The sequence below is a fragment of the Lucilia cuprina genome, chromosome 6, assembly GCF_022045245.1.
Source record: "Lucilia cuprina isolate Lc7/37 chromosome 6, ASM2204524v1, whole genome shotgun sequence".
NCBI classification, from domain to species: domain Eukaryota; kingdom Metazoa; phylum Arthropoda; class Insecta; order Diptera; family Calliphoridae; genus Lucilia; species Lucilia cuprina.
In genome coordinates this window covers 10565269-10584889 of record NC_060954.1, presented here as the reverse complement: position 1 = coordinate 10584889, position 19621 = coordinate 10565269, and the positions used below count along the sequence as shown (strand labels likewise).

The 19621-nt window shown below is 32.9% G+C and overlaps 1 protein-coding gene across 1 annotated transcript in view; it reads left to right on the top strand.

Moving 5' to 3' along the window:
• Window positions 1–19621, top strand: part of LOC124420485 (Down syndrome cell adhesion molecule-like protein Dscam2) — a 121501-nt gene that overhangs the window by 71338 nt on the left and 30542 nt on the right. The window contains exon 6 of the mRNA XM_046953374.1: window positions 1243–1369. Coding sequence (XP_046809330.1) covers window positions 1243–1369 — 127 coding nt within the window. The remainder of the gene's footprint in view (window positions 1–1242; window positions 1370–19621) is intronic.

The following is a 19621-nucleotide window of genomic DNA, read 5'->3' as shown; positions in this document are numbered from 1 at the left end:
TCTTCTATAGTCTCGACTATAGACTCTTCTACAGTCAAGACTATAGACTCTTCTATAGTCTCGACTATAGACTCTTCTATAGTCTCGACTATAGACTCTTCTATAGTCTCGACTATAGACACTTCTATAGTCTCGACTATAGAATGTTATATAGTCTTGACTATAGACTGTTCTATAGTCTCGACTATAGACTATTCTCTTAACTATTTAAGGGTCTACAGTCTTGGCTAGAGAAGAGCCTATTGTGTTGACTATAGAAGAGTATAAAGTGTTGCCTATAGATGACTCTATAATAAAAGAGTCTATAGTCTTGACTATAGAAGAGTCTATGATCGAGACTATAAAAGAGTCTATAGTCTTGACTGTAGAAGAGTTTATTGTCGTGTCTATAGAAGTGTCTATAGTCTTGTCTGTAGAAGAGTCTATAGTTGAGACTAAACTAGTTAGAAGAGTCTTAGGTAGAGGCTATGAACAGCCGAAAATCAAGACTATAGAACAGTTTATGGTCTATGGACTATAAAAAAGTGGACTTTGGTCTAACCTATAGTCGAAACTATATCTCAGACTATAATCCAAAACATAGTCCTGTAGTCTATGCTATAGTTCAGTCTATTGATCATGATCCATATTATAATTTAGACTATAGTCCAGTCTATAGTTTACATATCAAAATCAAAAAAGTTTACAATCCCAGTAATCAGGCAGTTTTTTATTCTTTTAATGAAAAATCGGTAAAAAAAATTGTATAATACTTCTACACAGAACCCGTGGGCAGTGTAGGACCACGTCTATTAAGCGGCAATGATATAAAAGTGATCGATATTGCGGCCAGCCTAACAATAACATTATTATGTCCAGCTCAAGCATATCCGGTGCCATTTTTTAGGTAAATTATGAATATCGTTACAAAAGTCTATCCCAACATTTGTTTGAGTTTTGAAATAAGAGAAACTGATAGATTAAGTACCTCTTTCACCGCTTATTTTTATTTAATCCTAATTATTATCTTTGTACAGAACCAGTTGCTAGTGTTTTACCAAAGTTAACATCTGGCGATGAATCACGTATAGTTAAAGTTTATTTACACAAAAAAGCTACATTATTGTGTCCGGCCCAAGCCTATCCGGTGCCATTTTTTAGGTAAACCCATAGAAAAAACAACATTCATAAAGTTTTCAGTTATTAAAAATTAGCGAAAATAATTTTGAGTATATAAAAAATTGTTTTTTTTTTTCAATTTAGAACCCCTCGGCTCTGTTAGACCCAAAATAACTGGTGGTGATGATAATATTAAAACTCCCAAAGTTAGATTACAACAAAAGGCTACACTTTTATGTCCAGCTCAAGCTTATCCGGTGCCATTTTTTAGGTAATCGCTATAAACCCAAACTTACAAGCAGTTTTCGTTTTAATTAAGAATTCAATATATATATTCTCTCTAGAGCCCATTGCTAGTGTAGCACCTCGCTTAACCTCAGGTGATGATTCACGTTCAGTTAAGGTTTATGCAAATAAAAGTGTTACTCTCTTGTGCCCTTTTCAAGCTTATCCGGTATTAATATTTAGGTAATTTTTTAAGGTCCTAGCTAATGTTTAAGGCAGTTTTCAATGTGATATATAGAAAATAAATTTCAGAAATAATTGTTATGATTTTATATTAAAGAACCCATGGGCAGTGTTAGTCCTAAAGTTTCGACAGGTGAAGATGTTAAACATACGAAGGTTAAGGAATCAGAAAGTTTAAGTTTGATATGCCCAGCTCAAGCTTATCCTACACCGTATTTTAGGTAAGATTTGTGAGAAGTTATCAAATAGGAATTTTCAGTTTAAGGAGCGATATTAAGATACCTTATCCTAATTTAGGCAGTTTATTCGTTTTATACTTTATATAGCATATTGTAGAATCTGTAGTCGACTCTATAATAAAAAATAAAGTCTTTCAACGACATTATAGTCGAGATCATGGAACAGTCTACAGTCGTGACTATAAAACAGTCTATAGTCGAGACTATAGAACAGTCTATAGTCGAGACTATAGAACAGTCTATAGTCGAGACTATAGAACAGTCTATAGTCGAGACTATAGAACAGTCTATAGTCGAGACTATAGAACAGTCTATAGTCGAGACTATAGAACAGTCTATAGTCGAGACTATAGAACAGTCTATTGTTGAGACTATAGAACAGTCTATAGTCGAGACTATAGAACAGTCTATAGTCGAGACTATAGAACAGGTTATACTCGAGACTATAGAACAGTATATAGTAGAGACTATAGTAGAGACTATAGACTGTTCTTTAGTCTCGACTATAGACAGTTTCTCTAACTTAATTCTAATCTATAAAATATATATATTTTTAGAACCCATGGGCAGTGTAAGCCCTAAAATCTCAACTGGTGAAGATTTCAAACATATTAAAAGTAAATCTAATCAAAGCTTAAGTTTACTGTGTCCGGCTCAAGCCTATCCCACGCCATATTTTAGGTAAAATATTTAAATTATTATAGTTTCAACCCACCCAACATTTAGGTTTCTAACGAGAAAATATTTCCCTCAAATTCGTTTTAACACATTTATACTTTTTCTAGAGCCTCTGGGCAGTGTTAGACCCAAGGTTAACGTTCAAGATAAACATCAATTTATAGATGTGAACTTGAATGAGGATTATGCTTTACTGTGTTTGGCTCAATCGTATCCGATGCCGGCTTTTAGGTACATAAATCCTTTAAAATATTCAGGCAGTTTTTTTAGTCAACTATTCGAAATGTTTATTTAATATCTTGTAAATATTTTCCTTTAGAGCCCCTGGGCAGTGTTAAACCCAAAATTAATGTTCAGGATAAATTACAAACACGTGAAATATCTAAAAGTATAGATTTTGCTCTACTGTGTCCTGCTCAATCGTATCCAATGCCAGCTTTTAGGTAATTCATTAAAATGGTTTAATTACAAGTGACCCAAGAAAATCATCAACATTAAGGCAGTTTTTCTGAAGCTGATCCAATTGAAATTTTGAAATTTTACTAAAATTTTAATTTTCAGAACCCATTGGCAGTGTTCCGCCCAAAGTTAGTATAGACGATGAAATAGCCAATGCTCGAGCAAATTTGGGTCAAAGTTTAAGTCTTAAATGTCCCGCACAATCATATCCCATACCGATTTATAGGTAACTGAAGACATTTACTCTCGCTTTAGCGATCAAACCCAACATTCAGGTTTTGGTTCTTTTTTAACACTAGATTTTATAGATTTTTGATCTTACAGAACCCATTGGTAGTGTACCGCCTAAAGTTAGCATTGATGATGAATTTAAAAATGCTCGCGTACATTTATCGGAGAGTTTGAGTCTCAAGTGTCCGGGTCAGGCATATCCGATACCGGTTTATAGGTAAAATTGGACTACATTAACATAACAATATTCGGGCAGTTTTTATATGAATGTTTTTGAATTTCCTAAAGAGATTTGTTTGAATATTTTTAGAACCTTTGGGCAGTGTGCCCCCTAAAATGAATTTACTCGAAAGGGTACGTACTATGGAAGTTCGGCTTGGCCTTGAATATGCCATGCAATGTCCAGGTCAAGCTTATCCGGTGCCTATAGTCAGGTAAATAGAAATATATAATAGGAAACCAATTCTAGCAAAATAATACGGCATTTCTTACTAAAAGTTCTGGTAAAGCTAGAACTGATGATCCATTAAAATATTTGACAGTTTTTAGTTCCTAATAAACATTCAGGCAGTTGTTCCCCGTTTTTTAAGGAACAATTTTTGTAATATCACATTTCTCTTGTTATTAGAACCCCTGGGATCCGTGGCCCCCAAAATACCCAACTTAAATGATAAATCACAAATTGTCGTAGTTTCACAAAACTCACAATATGCCATGCAGTGTCCCGGACAAGCCTATCCGGTACCGGTAGTAAGGTAAACAAGCATTAATATCTAATCTAAATAAAAACTTTAAAAGGACCCTAGTAAAACATTCAGGCGGTTATATTTCTTAAAATTAAGATCATTAAACCACCAATTCATATCCTTTAGAACCCCTGGGTTCGGTAGCTCCCAAAATACCCAATCTCAACGACAAGCTGCAAAAGACCGAGGTCTTACAGGGTCTAGAATTTGCCATGCAATGTCCCGGTCAAGCGTACCCGGTGCCAATAGTAAGGTAATACAATTTTCCATGTAACATCCAAACATTCAGGCAATAGATATGATTAGTATTAAAATTTTAATTACAAACAAAATTTCTCTATTACTTAAGAACCTTTGGGCTCAGTACCCCCAAAAATTACCAGTCTTCATGATAAATTTCAAGTGTTACAAGTTAAGCTTAATGAGAGTTATGCTATGAAGTGTCCAGGCCAAGCTTTTCCAGTGCCTATAGTAAGGTGAGAGTCAAAATTTAAAAGTCTTATTAAATTTTTCGAACCATATTTTCCAAAAGAAAAACCTATTCCAACCTTTAGCAAACTTTTCATAACCACAAAAATAGTTTATTATTATCATAAACCAAAAATTTTTTCAACTAGAACCATTGGGCTCCGTCCCTCCCAAAATCACCAGTTTTCATGATAAGTTCCAAGCTTTACAAGTAAGATTGGGCCATGACTACAGCATGAAATGTCCCGGTCAAGCTTTTCCGGTGCCAGTTGTAAGGTAATTTTGAGCTCCCAACATTCTAGCAGTAAAACACTTTTCCAGTAGTTTGTCTTTCATTTACCTATAAATCATTATTAATTTCTTAATTTTAGAACCTTTGGGATCGGTTCCTCCCAAAATCACCAGTTTCAATGATAAATTTCAAGCTTTGCAAGTACGACTAGGGGAAGATTATAGCATGAAATGTCCCGGTCAGGCCTTTCCAGTGCCAATAGTTAGGTGGGTACTAACAGTTATAAATAGTTCTTGTTTGAAACGGTGCCCACTACTTTATAACCCACTTCTTTATAACCATTCTAGAATAATATTCAAGCAGTTTTCTAGTAAAAAGTTCATTCTTTCTTTCCAAAATCTTGATCTTGATAATTCAAATTTCTAGAACCTATGGGTAGTGTTGCTCCTAAAGTTGATACTCGCGATGAGTTTACTTATGCGCGGGTGCGTCTGCATCAAGATAAAGCACTCATTTGTCCGGCTCAATCTTATCCGGTGCCAATTTTTAGGTAAGATTTAAAGTTGATTTAGAGATCTTAAGAAGAGATATCAACAAAGAATGTCCTATAGGAAAACAGTATATGGTCCCGACTATAGAACAGTCTATAATCGAGACTATAGAACAGTCTATAGGCGAGACTATAGAACAGTCAATAGTCGAGACTATAGAACAGTCTATAGTCGAGACTATAGAACAGTCAATAGTCGAGACTATAGAACAGTCTATAGTCGAGACTATAGAACAGTCTATAGTCGAGACTATAGAACAGTCTATAGACGAGACTATAGAACAGTCTATAGTCGAGACTATAGAACAGTCTATAGTCGAGACTATAGAACAGCCTATAGTCGAGACTATAGAACAGTCTATAGTCGAGACTATAGAACAGTCTATAGTCGTGATTATAGAACAGTCTATAGTCGAGACTATAGAACAGTCTATAGTCGTGATTATAGAACAGTCTATAGTCGTGATTATAGAACAGTCTATAGTCGAGAGTATAGAACAGTCTATAGTCGAGAGTATAGAACAGTCTATAGTCGAGACTATAGAACAGCCTATAGTCGAGACTAAACTATGGACAAGACTAGAGTCTCAAATTTAGACCCATTTCTGTTGTCTGTATAATTTATCTAGAACTCAGAAACCCTTTACCGCATTCAGGCCGTTTAAAAAACTTTTTATTTATTCTAATTTTTTATAAAAATAAACTTATTACTCTATAACCTCTTAAACTCAAGAACCCATGGGATCTGTTGCACCAAAAGTTAACATTAAAGATGAAATAACCAATGCCCGGACAAATATTCATCAAAGTATGGCTTTACAATGTCCGGTACAAGCTTATCCTGTGCCATTTTATAGGTAAACCGATGATTTTGTTAAAAAGCTATATCCCAACAATCAGAGTCAGTTAGAATTATTATCCCTTATCACGTTTTATAAAAATTTGTATTTATTTTGTTTTAAATCTCAGAACCCATGGGCAGTGTGGCCCCTCGTGTTGATGTTAAAGATCGTATAACATGGTTAGATAAACCTAAGGGAGAGGATTTGAATTTGTTATGCCCGGCCCAATCTTATCCTATGCCATTTTATAGGTAAATTATTTTCTTCGTTTGGGAATAGAGTTAAGAAAACATTCAGGAAGTTTTGAATTTATATTACAAGGATCGAAATGTGTTTCCTATGTGTATATCATTTATTCCCCTTTGTTATAGAACCCATGGGCAGTGTAGCACCCCGTATCGATGAAAAAGATCGTATTAATTGGACTAATAAGCCTAAGGGTCAAGACTTTAATCTGTTATGTCCGGCCCAATCTTATCCTATGCCATTTTATAGGTAATTGAAATATAAGCAACTTTAAAATAAACATTTTTTGAATTTAAATAACATTCAGACAGTTTTTAATAGAAATCATTAAAGATATTTCTTAAACCAGTTATCGGCAAAGAGCTATATCAAGCAATGTTTTTTATATTTTCTTTTTAAAGAACCCTTGGGCTCGGTGGCTCCCAAAATTGATACCGATGATAAATTAAAATTTGTATCGCGCAAATCTAACAGCTCTATGAGTATCACTTGTCCGGGTCAGGCCTATCCCAAGCCGATTTTTAGGTAATTTTACTAAAATATATATTCAGGCAGTTTTTAGGTTAAAATTTAAAAGTGAAATTTTAATTTGATATTCCAAAATCTTTATTTTATGTTCCGAATTTTTGTCTATCTTGTAGAACCTTTGGGCTCAGTTGCTCCTAAAGTGGATTTGGCAGATAAAGTAAAAATTTCATTAAATCGTAAGGGTTCTTCCTTGAGTTTAGTTTGTCCCGCCCAAGGTTATCCGATGCCGGCTTTTAGGTAATTTGTATAATGAAATCTTTATAGAAAATACGGGCAATATATCTGAAGGGCATGTTTTGATTTGATTCTGATATATTTAGCAGCATTTAGCAGATCTCATGTAGTTTACATGATTTAAGTCTTCAGGTAAATAAATCAGACTATAGTTCAGCCTATAGTCCAGATTATCGTGCAGTCTATAATCCTGGTTTATATTTCATACTGTAGTTGATATTTTGATCTATGATTATAGTTCAGACTATAGTTTAGATTAAAATCAAGTTAAGAACAAGATAAGATTATAGCTCAGATTATACTTCAATCTATAGTCTAGATTATAGCTTAAACTATAGTTAAATTGACTTAAGGAAGACATTTCGGCAGTTTTCTCTTAATTTTAAATTTTTCTTCAAACAAAAATCTATTTTTTCTATTATTTTTAGAACCTTTGGGCTCAGTGGCACCCAAAGTAGATCTGAATGATAAGCTCAAAATGTCTACCAATAAACTGGGTTCATCTTTAAGTTTAGTCTGTCCAGCTCAAGGTTATCCAATGCCAGCGTTTAGGTAATTAAAATCAACAGAATTTTGACAAAATAAAAGAGAATGTAGAGCAGAGATCGGTAGTGATGTTCTCTTGTGAACTTTTTATGAACAAACAAACCCGGTTTTCCTAACATCTCAAGCAGTTTTATATTTTAAATTTTCATTATCTAATAAAAAATTTGTTAAATTTACAATGTTTAGAACCTGTGGCCTCAGTGCGACCAAAAGTTGAAATCAAAGATAAAGTGGGAATATTTTGGGGCAATTCAAATAACTCACTGGCTCTACTATGTCCAGCTCAGTCGTATCCAGTGCCAGCTTATAGGTAACAGTTAATTATATGATTTTTTCAAATTATTTAAAAATTTCCAATACTTCATTTGCTTTAATATGTCCCGCTCAATCTTATCCAGTGCCATTGTTTAGGTAATTCAATTTAAGACAACTGATCAGATCCTTAACTTATATCTAACCCAACATGTTAGGCAGTTTTTCTTAATGTTTACTTCAATTTTTAAAAAAAATCTTTATTAACCAAAAATTTAGAACCCATTGGCAGTGTGGCTCCACGGGTCAGTCGTAAAGATGAATTTAATCATGATAAAATTAAAGCAAATGGCACTTTGGCTATACAATGTCCAGCTCAAGCTTATCCAGTGCCCCATTATAGGTAATTCATATACCAAAACTATATTCCGGCAGTTTTCTTTCAGAATCTAAAGAAAAAATTATCAATATTTATTTAAAAACATTCGCTCCTAGAACCCTTAGGCAGTGTGGCTCCTCGTGTAAATCACAAAGATGAATTTAGTCATGAGAAAGTTAAAATTAATAATACTATGGCTCTACAATGTCCCGTGCAAGCCTTTCCCGTGCATGTGCAGTTTTTATATAAATAAGTTTATAGCATATCTCTAGAAGTTGATTCACAACTATATATACATATATCATTTAGCCTTTTGATATTTTTCTATATTTCTCTCTATTTTCTAGAACCTATGGGCAGTGTTGGACCTAGAGTTAATAAAAAAGATAGTTTTGATTTTGATACCATAGCTATGGGTAAAAGTATAGCTGTTTTATGTCCAGCCCAAGCTTATCCGGTACCCATATTTAGGTATTTTATTTTAAAGACAAGTTTTTTCTATTTCTAAAGTATTTTTTATCAGAAATTCAATAGGATTTTCTCTATCCCAACATTCAGTACTTTAAGTTTAACAAAAATAAGTAGCAAGTCCTTAGAAAATAATTTCAATTTAATTTTCCAGAACCGGTAGGTAGTGTTGGTCCTAGAGTCAATAAGAATGATAATTTAAATTCAGATACGATATATCAAGGCAAAGAAGTAACACTTCTATGTCCAGCTCAAGCATATCCGGTGCCATTTTACAGGTAAATAATGAAGTAAAGGGTTTTATAGGTTTTGAGGTCACTGAGCTACCCACTATAGGCTAGATTATAGAATAGATTAGGCTACACTATAGACAATAGACTAGAATATGGAGTAGACTACAGACAACACTATCGACTAGACTAGATTTTAGACTAGAATATAGACTACAGACTAGACTATAGACTAGACTATAGACTAGACTATAGACTAGACTATAGACTAGACTATAGACTAGACTATAGACTAGACTATAGACTAGACTATAGACTAGACTATAGACTAGACTATAGACTAGACTATAGACTAGACTATAGACTAGACTATAGACTAGACTATAGACTAGACTATAGACTAGACTATAGACTAGACTATAGACTAGACTATAGACTAGACTTGACTATAGACAAGACTATAGACTAGACTAGACTAGACTATAGACTAGACTATAGACTACACACTATAGATTAGACTTTAGACTTGGCTATAGTCAAGACCATTCACTAGACTATAGACTTGATTAAACCATATTCCAGAATATGGACTAGACCATAGTCCGGAATATTTACTATATTTTAGTCCAGACTATGGTCTGGTTTGTATTCAAGACTATAATCTAGACTGTGGTCCAGAAAACAAGACTATACTGTAGTCCTGAATATAGACTACACTATAGCCCAGACTATAGACTAAATAAAGTCAAAATTTATAGTTTTATTTAAAAATAATCACAAATTGTCCAATTTTTGATATTTCATAAATGAACGTCCCAGCATTCAGTCAAAGTTTTTATTAACAGTTACTCTTATAATTCTTCAATTATTTTTGAAATTTAATCATAATTTTAGAACCCGTGGGCAGTGTAGGACCTCGTGTTAATAAAAAAGAGAGTTTAATATCTGACACTGTTTACCAAGGCAAAGAAATTACATTACTCTGTCCAGCTCAAGCATATCCAGTGCCATTTTATAGGTAAATATTTGAGAAGAAAAATGCATGAATGAAAACTTTAGTACCGAAAGTCCCAACATTCAGAATGTAGAGCGGGTGGTGGCTAGAAAGAGATTCTTGTATCAATAGTCATCATTGTTCTAGAGCAGTTAGCACAAAATTTACTCTATTAAGAGTTCTTTATCTATCACATCTGTAGATTTATAATAACTTTAGTTATTGTATTGCTCTTTGTTTATCTTAGAACCTTTGGGTAGTGTTGGACCTAAAGTTAGCCTTTCGGAACAATTGCAAAAGTCAGCTGTGAATTTAAATGCCACTGTGGCCTTATTTTGTCCAGCTCAATCTTTTCCCGTGCCGGCTTACAGGTTTGTTATAATGATATTTCATTGATTACTTCCTAAATTTATTGTTTACCATATAGATTACCAGGTGATAATCTAGTGGATGTTTCAAACGAAAACTTCTGCTATTTTTATCATTTCATTTATATTTGTTTATAAATTGGTATTAGCTTATTTCTAGCAAAATATTCTCAGGAAATATTAACCACAAATTTTTCTAACTTTTACATTACCTCAACCGCCCCCCTGCTTCAGAACACTTTATTAGCTATAACGCTTTACTCTTTCCTGTTCTATTTAAGCTTATTGTGTGAAAAACATAATAACATTTTAAATACCTCCTAATCCAACATCAAAAGGCAACAAAGTTTTCTTTAAGTCCAAAACTATAGTTTTACCGTTATGTTTTTGTTTTCAGTCTTAGTATGTTTGCATGTGACTCATACATTTTTCGTGACTTTTTTTCGTTTTTTGCTTTAGAGCCTGTTGCTAGTGTTCGACCCAAAATAAGTGTGGGTGAGAGACGCAAAGATGCTGAGGCTAGTGTAAACACATCATTAAGTATTTTCTGTCCAGCACAATCGTATCCGGTGCCGGTATTTAGGTAGGAAAAGCTAAATTATTAAGAGATCTCTTTTAATAGTTAATTATATGGATTAATATTAAATAAGAGGGGCTGATCTTGAAGTATGCCTTTAGGCCTAAGTTCCTGGTCTTCAACTTGATAGAAATTGCTAGGAAATTCTAGGTTTTTTGGTGACTACTCTTCTTCAAATGGAGATCGTTAACTGAGAATTACCAGATCTCTTACATGCGTTTGTATAGTTACTTGATCTCTTGTTATGATTTCTATCTTTGGGAAGAGCCTGGTGTTATTTCTCTCATTAAAGTGAAATCGTTAAATAGAGATGTTGATTCTTTTAAACGATCACTTATTCTGACTATGCGATCTGATCTTGAAATCTGATTTGATCCTAAAGTATGATGATTTTTATATTTGCATAGGTCCTAGTTTTGTCCTGTAATTAGTAGAAATTCCTGAGAAATTGAGAGGCAAATCTGATATAATTTGAGGACTATACTCTTTGTCAACTAAGGATCAAAAGATCACTTTTGAGAACTGATCTTGGAGTATAATTTCTATTTGAAGAAAGAGCATAGTAGAGTTTTTCTCTCACTAACAATTTCTAGTAAATTTTGAAAAGATCATTCAGAATTATACAGAGAGAGAGAGTTCTCGAGAGATCGCTTGATCTTGTTTCACCATATTGAGGCAATAATTAAAAGACACACAATTAAATTTAATATTTAAAGTCTGTTATTCTCATTCGAAGCGAGTTCGAGCTAAAGATGGCTCGATCTTCTTTCTGTTTAACAAGATCTTTTGTGCGTTACTGCCTTACCAACATTCAGAGAAAGTTTTGGTTAAGGTTTACTTTATATTTGTGAATATCTCTTAAGTTTTAAAGAAATTATATATTAATTCTATATATTTTATAGAACCCATGGGCAGTGTGGCACCCAAAATTAACTTGTCTAATAGACGCAATGATGCAGAAATTATTATTAACGGAACAGTTAGTATCTTCTGTCCCGCTCAATCGTATCCGGTGCCAATTTTTAGGTAAAATTTGAAAATAAATCAGATATAAAAATTTTAATCCCAAATTTCGGTGAAATATATCAAGCATATTCAAGCAGTTTTCTTAAAACAATTGATGTTAATGTATAGATAAAAGAAGTGAGGAGGATTAAGGCTAAGATGCCAAAGAATTCATTAATTTTTATATCTGGACTTTGACATTCTTAAAAATCCCATTTTGTTCGATATTATAAAAGAAGTCTCTGAACAAAAAAGGAGATTTTGAAAGTGTCAAACTCTATATAGATAATTTTATAGGATCCTTTCGAATCTGCCTTTATACCTCTTTTAAAACCACTTTGTTTTTTTCACGCAAATTTTTTCTTTAGAACCAGTGGGTCATGTTGGTCCCAAAATTAGTGTAGGCGAACGTTTAAGAGATGCCGCAGCTAAAGAAAATGACACCTTTACCATGTTTTGTCCAGCTCAAGCATATCCTATGCCCAGTTACAGGTATTGATAATTTAATACAACAACAATTCAGGCAGTTATAATACTAAATAAAGTCCCTATAACTGGTTAAACGATTTCTCCAAATAACCAGATATAGTGACCAGATTGTAGTATATATCTTATTAAATGTTATTATATCACCTTGTAGAACCACTGGGCAGTGTGGCGCCCAAAATATCGGTAGAGAATCGTTTGAAAAATGCCGAGGCAAGTTTGGGTAAAAGTATTACTCTATTTTGTCCGGGACAGTCTTATCCAGTGCCCTTTTTCAGGTAATAGTTCAGAAAACTAAGGATTTTTTAGAAAAATTGCTCTAACACAGCTATCGGCAAGAAATCGGATGGGAAAAAATCAATAATACTATAGGAAGGAAGTCAAAATTTAGTCTCGCAATAGTAATTTCTGTTTACCAAGAGCATCTTCGGAACTATATGTACTTGTTCGATATCAAATGCTTTAAACTCAAAAATTATATTCAGACATTTCCCTTGTTTAATATATAGGAATCGATCGTGTTAAACCCCAACATTCAGGTTTAAAATTCAATAGTTAAGAACAATTTCAGAACTAGTTTCAAACAATTCTTTAAACAATTACACTTTTGAAAGTATATTCTAAATATTTTTGTAACCTTTCCATATTATATATAACAAATTTTAGAACCTATGGGCAGTGTTGGTCCTAAAATAAATGCACAAGATGAGCTAAATATGGTACGTTCAAAAGAAAAGCAAGATACCACTCTCTTATGTCCAGCTCAGTCATATCCCGTGCCATTTTTTAGGTAAGAATTCTTCGAAAGAATGATCAAATTAAAAGAGCATAAAAATGGGTCCACATTTTCCCACATATAGCAACAACATTTTGGCAGTTTTCATTTCTACAAAGGTTTTAACTTCATTCCAATTTATTTAATTCAATTTATTGAAATTTTCAGAACCCGTTGGCTCAGTTAGTCCACGTTTAACCTCCGGTGATAAGACCCGTAATATTGATATACATTATAATAAAAGCGCGACTTTACTGTGTCCAGCTCAAGCTTATCCAGTGCCATTTTTTAGGTAAATTATAGAATATATAAGGAGTCCTATAAGGGAGTCTTCTACTGTTCTGCTTTGAAATCTTTAAAAAGTCAAGGGTTCGATCTTGGGTTCTCATACTTATTTCCCAACTTCAGGCAGTTTTCATTGTGTTATTTATAATTCGAATATAACTTCATAATTAAATCTCTCCTAGAACCTATTAGTGGTGCTGCTCCCCGTGTAGCTTCCATGCAAAAAACTGGTTTAGAATTTGTTTCACTACGAAATTCAGTGGCACTTATGTGTCCTGCACAGGGATATCCGGTACCAAATTTTAGGTAAATATTAAAAAAAAGTGTTGTCAATTATGGTCAAAAATTGTTTTACGTTAATATTTCCCGAATTCCGGCAGTTTTCATTAAGTGACATATCTTCATTTTTAAAATTTTGCTAATTTACTATTCATTTCATCTTTTAGAACCCATTAGTGGTGCAGCTCCTCGTGTAGCTTTAATACAGAAAAATGCCCTAGAATTTGTTCTAATTAATGGCACAGTTTCGCTAATGTGCCCGGCCCAGGGCTATCCAGTGCCACATTTTAGGTACATTTTGCAAATAATCTATAATAATTTTAAGATAAATTTCATGTTTGCAATAACAAATATCAACAATCAGACAGTTTTCTATGATATTTCTAAATTTTTTGCTTGATTTTGCTTATTTTAAATTCCGATTTTCAGAACCTATTAGCAGCACTATACCTAAAGTTATATCTTCTGCCAAATTCGATATGAAATCGTTTCCTATGAAATCCACTTTTGCTTTACTATGTCCAGCTCAAGGTTATCCAGTGCCCATATTTAGGTAAAATCCTTAAATTTAAAAATTTCATTCACAATAGCTGATAGTAATTCACTATAGCATAATATATTTATACATATGTATGTATTATTAATAGTTAAATCGATTTAAGTCTAGATTATAGACTACTAACTATACTATATAGTCGACTATAGACTAAATTATAGAATAGACTATAGACTAGACTATAGACTAGACTATAGACTAGACTGTAGACTAGACTATAGACTAGACTATAGACTAGACTATAGACTAGACTATAGACTAGACTATAGATTAGACTATAGATTAGACTATAGACTAGACTATAGATTAGACTATTGACTAGACCATAGACTAGACTATAGACTAGACTATAGATTAGACTATAGATTAGACTATAGATTAGACTATAGACTAGACTATAGACCAGAGTATAGACTAGACTATAGACTAGACTATACCCTAGACTATAGACAAGTCTATAGACTATACTATAGACTAGACTATAGTCTAGACTATAGACTAGACTATAGACTAGACTGTAGACCAGACTATAGACTAGAGTATAGACTAGAGTATAGACTAGACTATAAACTAGACTGTAGACTAGACTATAGACTAGACTATAGACTAGACTATAGACTAGACTATAGACTAGACTATAGACTAGACTATAGACTAGACTATATACTAGACTATAGACTATACTATATACTAGACTATAGACTAGACTATAGACTAGACTATAGACTAGACTATAGACTAGACTATAGACTAGACTATAGACTAGACTAGATTATAGACTAGACTATAGACTAGACTATAGACTAGACTATAGACTAGACTATAGACTAGACTATAGACTAGACTATAGACTAGACTATAGACTAGACTATAGACTAGACTATAGACTAGACTATAGACTAGACTATAGACTAGACTATAGACTAGACTATAGACTAGACTATAGACTAGACTGTAGACTAGACTATAGACTAGACTATAGACTAAACTATAGACTAGACTATAGACTAGACTATAGACTAGACTGTAGACTAGATTATAGACTAGACTGTAAACTAGACTATAGACTAGATTATAGACTAAACTGTAGACTAGATTATAGACTATACTAGACTATAGACCAGACTATAGATTAGACTATAGATCAGACTATAGACTAGACAATAGACTAGACTATAGATTAGACTATAGACAGGACTATAGACTATACTATAGACTAGACTATAGAATAGACTAAAGACTAGACTATAGACTAGACCATAGAGTAGACTAAAGACTAGACTATAGACTAGACTATAGACTAGACTATAGACCAAACTGTAGTCCAGACTATAGACTAGATTACAGATTATACTATAGACTAGACTATAGATAAGAATATATACTAGGCTATAGACTAGACTATGGGCTAGACTATAAATTAGACTACAGACTAGTCTATAGACTTGATTATAGACTAGACTATAAACCAGACTATAGACTACACTATAGACCAATTTGTAGTCCAGACTATAGACTAGACTATAGGCTAGGCTAAAGACTAGACTATAGACTAGACTATAGACTAAACTAAAGACTAGACTATAGACCAGACTATAGACTGGACTATATACTAGACTATAGACTAGACTATAGACCAGACTATAGACGAGACTATAGGCTAGGCTATAGACTAGATTATAGACTAGAATATAGACTTGATTATAGACTAGACTATAGACTAGACTATAGACTAGACTATAGACTAGACTATAGACTAGACTATAGACTAGACTATAGACTAGACTATAGACTAGACTATAGACTAGACTATAAACTAGACTATAGACTAGACTATAGACTAGACTATAAACTAGACTATAGACTAGTCTATAGATTAGACTATGACTAGACTATAGACTAGATTATAGACTAGACCATAGACTACACTTTAGACTAGGCTATAGACTAGACTGTAGACTAGATTAAGAGCAAGACTACAGATTACGCTATAGGCTTTCCGCTGATATAAATTAATAAAAAAATTAATTAATTAATTAATTAATTAATTAATTAAATAATTAAATAATTAATTAATTAATTAATTAATTAATTAATTAATTAATTAATTAATTCTTCTGGCAGTTTTCTTTAAAAATATTGAAATCCTTTGAATAATTCTTAATAAAAATTAACTTTTCTTAGAACCCGTTTCTAGCACGGCCCCCAAAGTGCCACCCGTTAGTGCAAGACCCTTAAGTATTAAGCAAAACTCAAGTGTTTCCATTTTATGTCCAACTCAAGGTTATCCAGCACCTAATTTTCGGTAAGCTTTAGTAAGAAAGATATCAGGCAGTTTTCAAGAAATTTTTATTTAGAATATTTTTATGATAAAATATATGGTATTAACTTCTGATTTGTTATTTAGAACCCATTTCTAGTAGTCCTCCCAAAATCAATGCTTTAACCTATAAACCCAATGTTGTGGACTTGCATGCTAGCTCAGCGATATTATGTCCGGCACAAGGTTATCCAGCACCAAGTTTTAGGTAGGCATTTCGTTAGGTTATGTATTTCGGAAATAATATAAAACATTCAGACAGTTTTCAATTTATTGTAAATATTTTTTTAATTTTATCTAACTTGATCTGTAAAGGGTCTTGGCTAAAAGTTTTTTGATAGATTTTGAAGTATATTTTCTATTTAGAACCTGTTTCCAGTACTGCTCCTCGTATACCATCTATAATGAGTAAACCCTTTGAATTGAAACAGAATTCGGATATATCACTACTATGTCCGGCTCAAGGTTATCCAGCTCCCCTATTTAGGTAAACATATATTAACAAATATGATCCGTGCTAGAGATCAAAGTAAACTGGTCTTAAGTTTATAGTACTGGCTTAAGAGTAGATTATAGTCATGACTTTAGACATGACTATAGTCTAGACTAAAGCCAAGACTATAGTGTGTACTGTGGACTTTATATACGTCTTTTTTGGTTTGAAACTCTGCTAACTGGTTTATGTTCAAAATTATTAAATTTATTGCTCCTACCAACATTTAGTAGTTTCCTGATTCTAATTGAAGTTCTCAGATTCTTAAACAATTTCCCTTTGATTTCTAGAGCCTATTTCAAGCAGTCCCCCTAAAACTCCCGCTTTGCAACAAAAATCATTAGAACTTAAACAAAATAATGATATTTCTCTATTATGTCCGGCTCAGGGTTATCCAGCGCCACTATTTAGGTAAGAAATCAAGCCAACAATTCAGACAGTTTTCAAAATCCTTAAGAATAGCAAATTTTGTAAAACTCAAAATTTTTCTTCTAAAATAGAACCTGTAGGGGGTAAAGCTCCTACTTTATTGTCTCATGACATCAAACGTTCCTGGATCGAACGTCTACAATCGCATGATTTGGCTTTATTTTGTCCAGCTCAAGCATATCCAGTGCCAGCATTCAGGTTGTTATTTAGATTAAAGCAATTTTACACAATTTTAGTTTTTAATTAAATTTGTTTGATTTGTTTGTTTCATTGATTAAAGAACCTGTTAGCGCTAAGGCTCCCACTTTGTCTGGTGACGTTAAATGGTCTGGTATTGAACGTAAATGGGGCGTTAGTTTTGCTATATTATGTCCAGCTCAAGCATATCCAGTGCCAGTGTTTAGGTAGTGATATTTTTATAAACTATAGCTTTTATAGATTACGACATAGTTTAGCTAAAAGTGCAATTGTCGAATCGTGACAGCTGCATGGATAGTAGATAAAAAAAATGGTAAAAATTATCAAACAACTGTGAGGAAAGTTAAAAAAGCTATTATTGTATTTTGTAAAAATAAATATTTGTCTTAAATATCTGATTTTTATACCCTACACTAACGCACTGACCACTATTACTAGACTTGTAAGTACTAGTCCACAGATTATAGAATGGAAAATAGACTTAGATCAGAATATAGACGAGACCTAGACTAGATTTTAGACTAGATCATAAACTAGACTATAGCCTAGAAAATAATCTACACTACACTTCAGAAAAAGACTACAGACTATACTATAGACCAGACTACAGATCAGACCATGTACTATACTGTATACTAGACCATACTATTACTAGATTATACTATAGACTCTACTATGAACAACACTCTATGACTCTATGTCCAGTCAATAGACTATACAAATGACAAGACTATAGGCTAGACTATAGACTAGACTAAAGACTAGACTATAGACTAAACTAAACACTAGACTATAGAATAGACTATAGACTAGACTATAGACTAGACTATAGACTAGACTGTAGACTAGACTATAGACTAGACTATAGACTAGACTATAGACTAGACTATAGACTAAACTATAGACTAGACCATAGACTAGACTATAGACTAGACTATAGACTAGACCATAGACCAGACTATAGACTAGACTATAGCCTAGACTATAGACCAGACTACAGACTAGACTATAGACTAGACTATAGACTAGACTATAGACTAGAATATAGACTAGATTATAGACTAGACTATAGACTAGACTATAGACTAGACTATAGACTAGACTATAGACTAGACTATAGACTAGACTATAGACTAGACTATAGACTAGACTATAGTCTAGACTAGAGACTAGACCATAGGCTAGACTACAGACTACACTACAGACTAGATTAGACTATAGACTAGACTTTATACTATAGTTCAGACTATCATTTATGGTGTAGACCAGATTTTGGACTAGATTACAGTGCAGACTGTAGTGTGGTCTAAATACCAAACTGAAAGTTATTTTTTAAATATTAACCGTCATTGTAGGGTATCATGTATTATTACTGCTAGTTTCAACATTTAAAGCCCAAATAACCCAAAAAACTGTTTATTTATTTTGTAAACCTCCACTATTATTTTACTCTAACCCGATTTTAACGACCAATAAATCATTAATCGAATGAACAGCTTTTAATATTAATAGTAAAATGTATTTACACTCATTTTCCGATATTCATTCATACATTTTGTATTTAACAATACCTACGCAAACTCTACAACTGAAATAGTAAAATACATATACATATACACACACAATAAAAACGTATTGAAAAAACAAGATTGACAAACAAAACTATTACGTATAGAAAAAAAAGAAAATCACGTTTTATGACAGCTCACTCCATCTTGTGGTGGAGACCGGCAAAAATTGAAGTGAATACAAATTTAAACAAAGCTACATGAAAACAAAAAGTATAACAAGTTTATTCATGCATATTTTACAACAACAACAACGAAAATTAAGTGCAAATAAAGCAAAAACACAAATAAATTGTTTACATTAAGTATACGACACTCTTTAAACCCCTCCACACGCCATCTTCTTAGTTTTGTGCGTATGTTTGTGTGATAAAAAGTGCCCCCATCAACAACT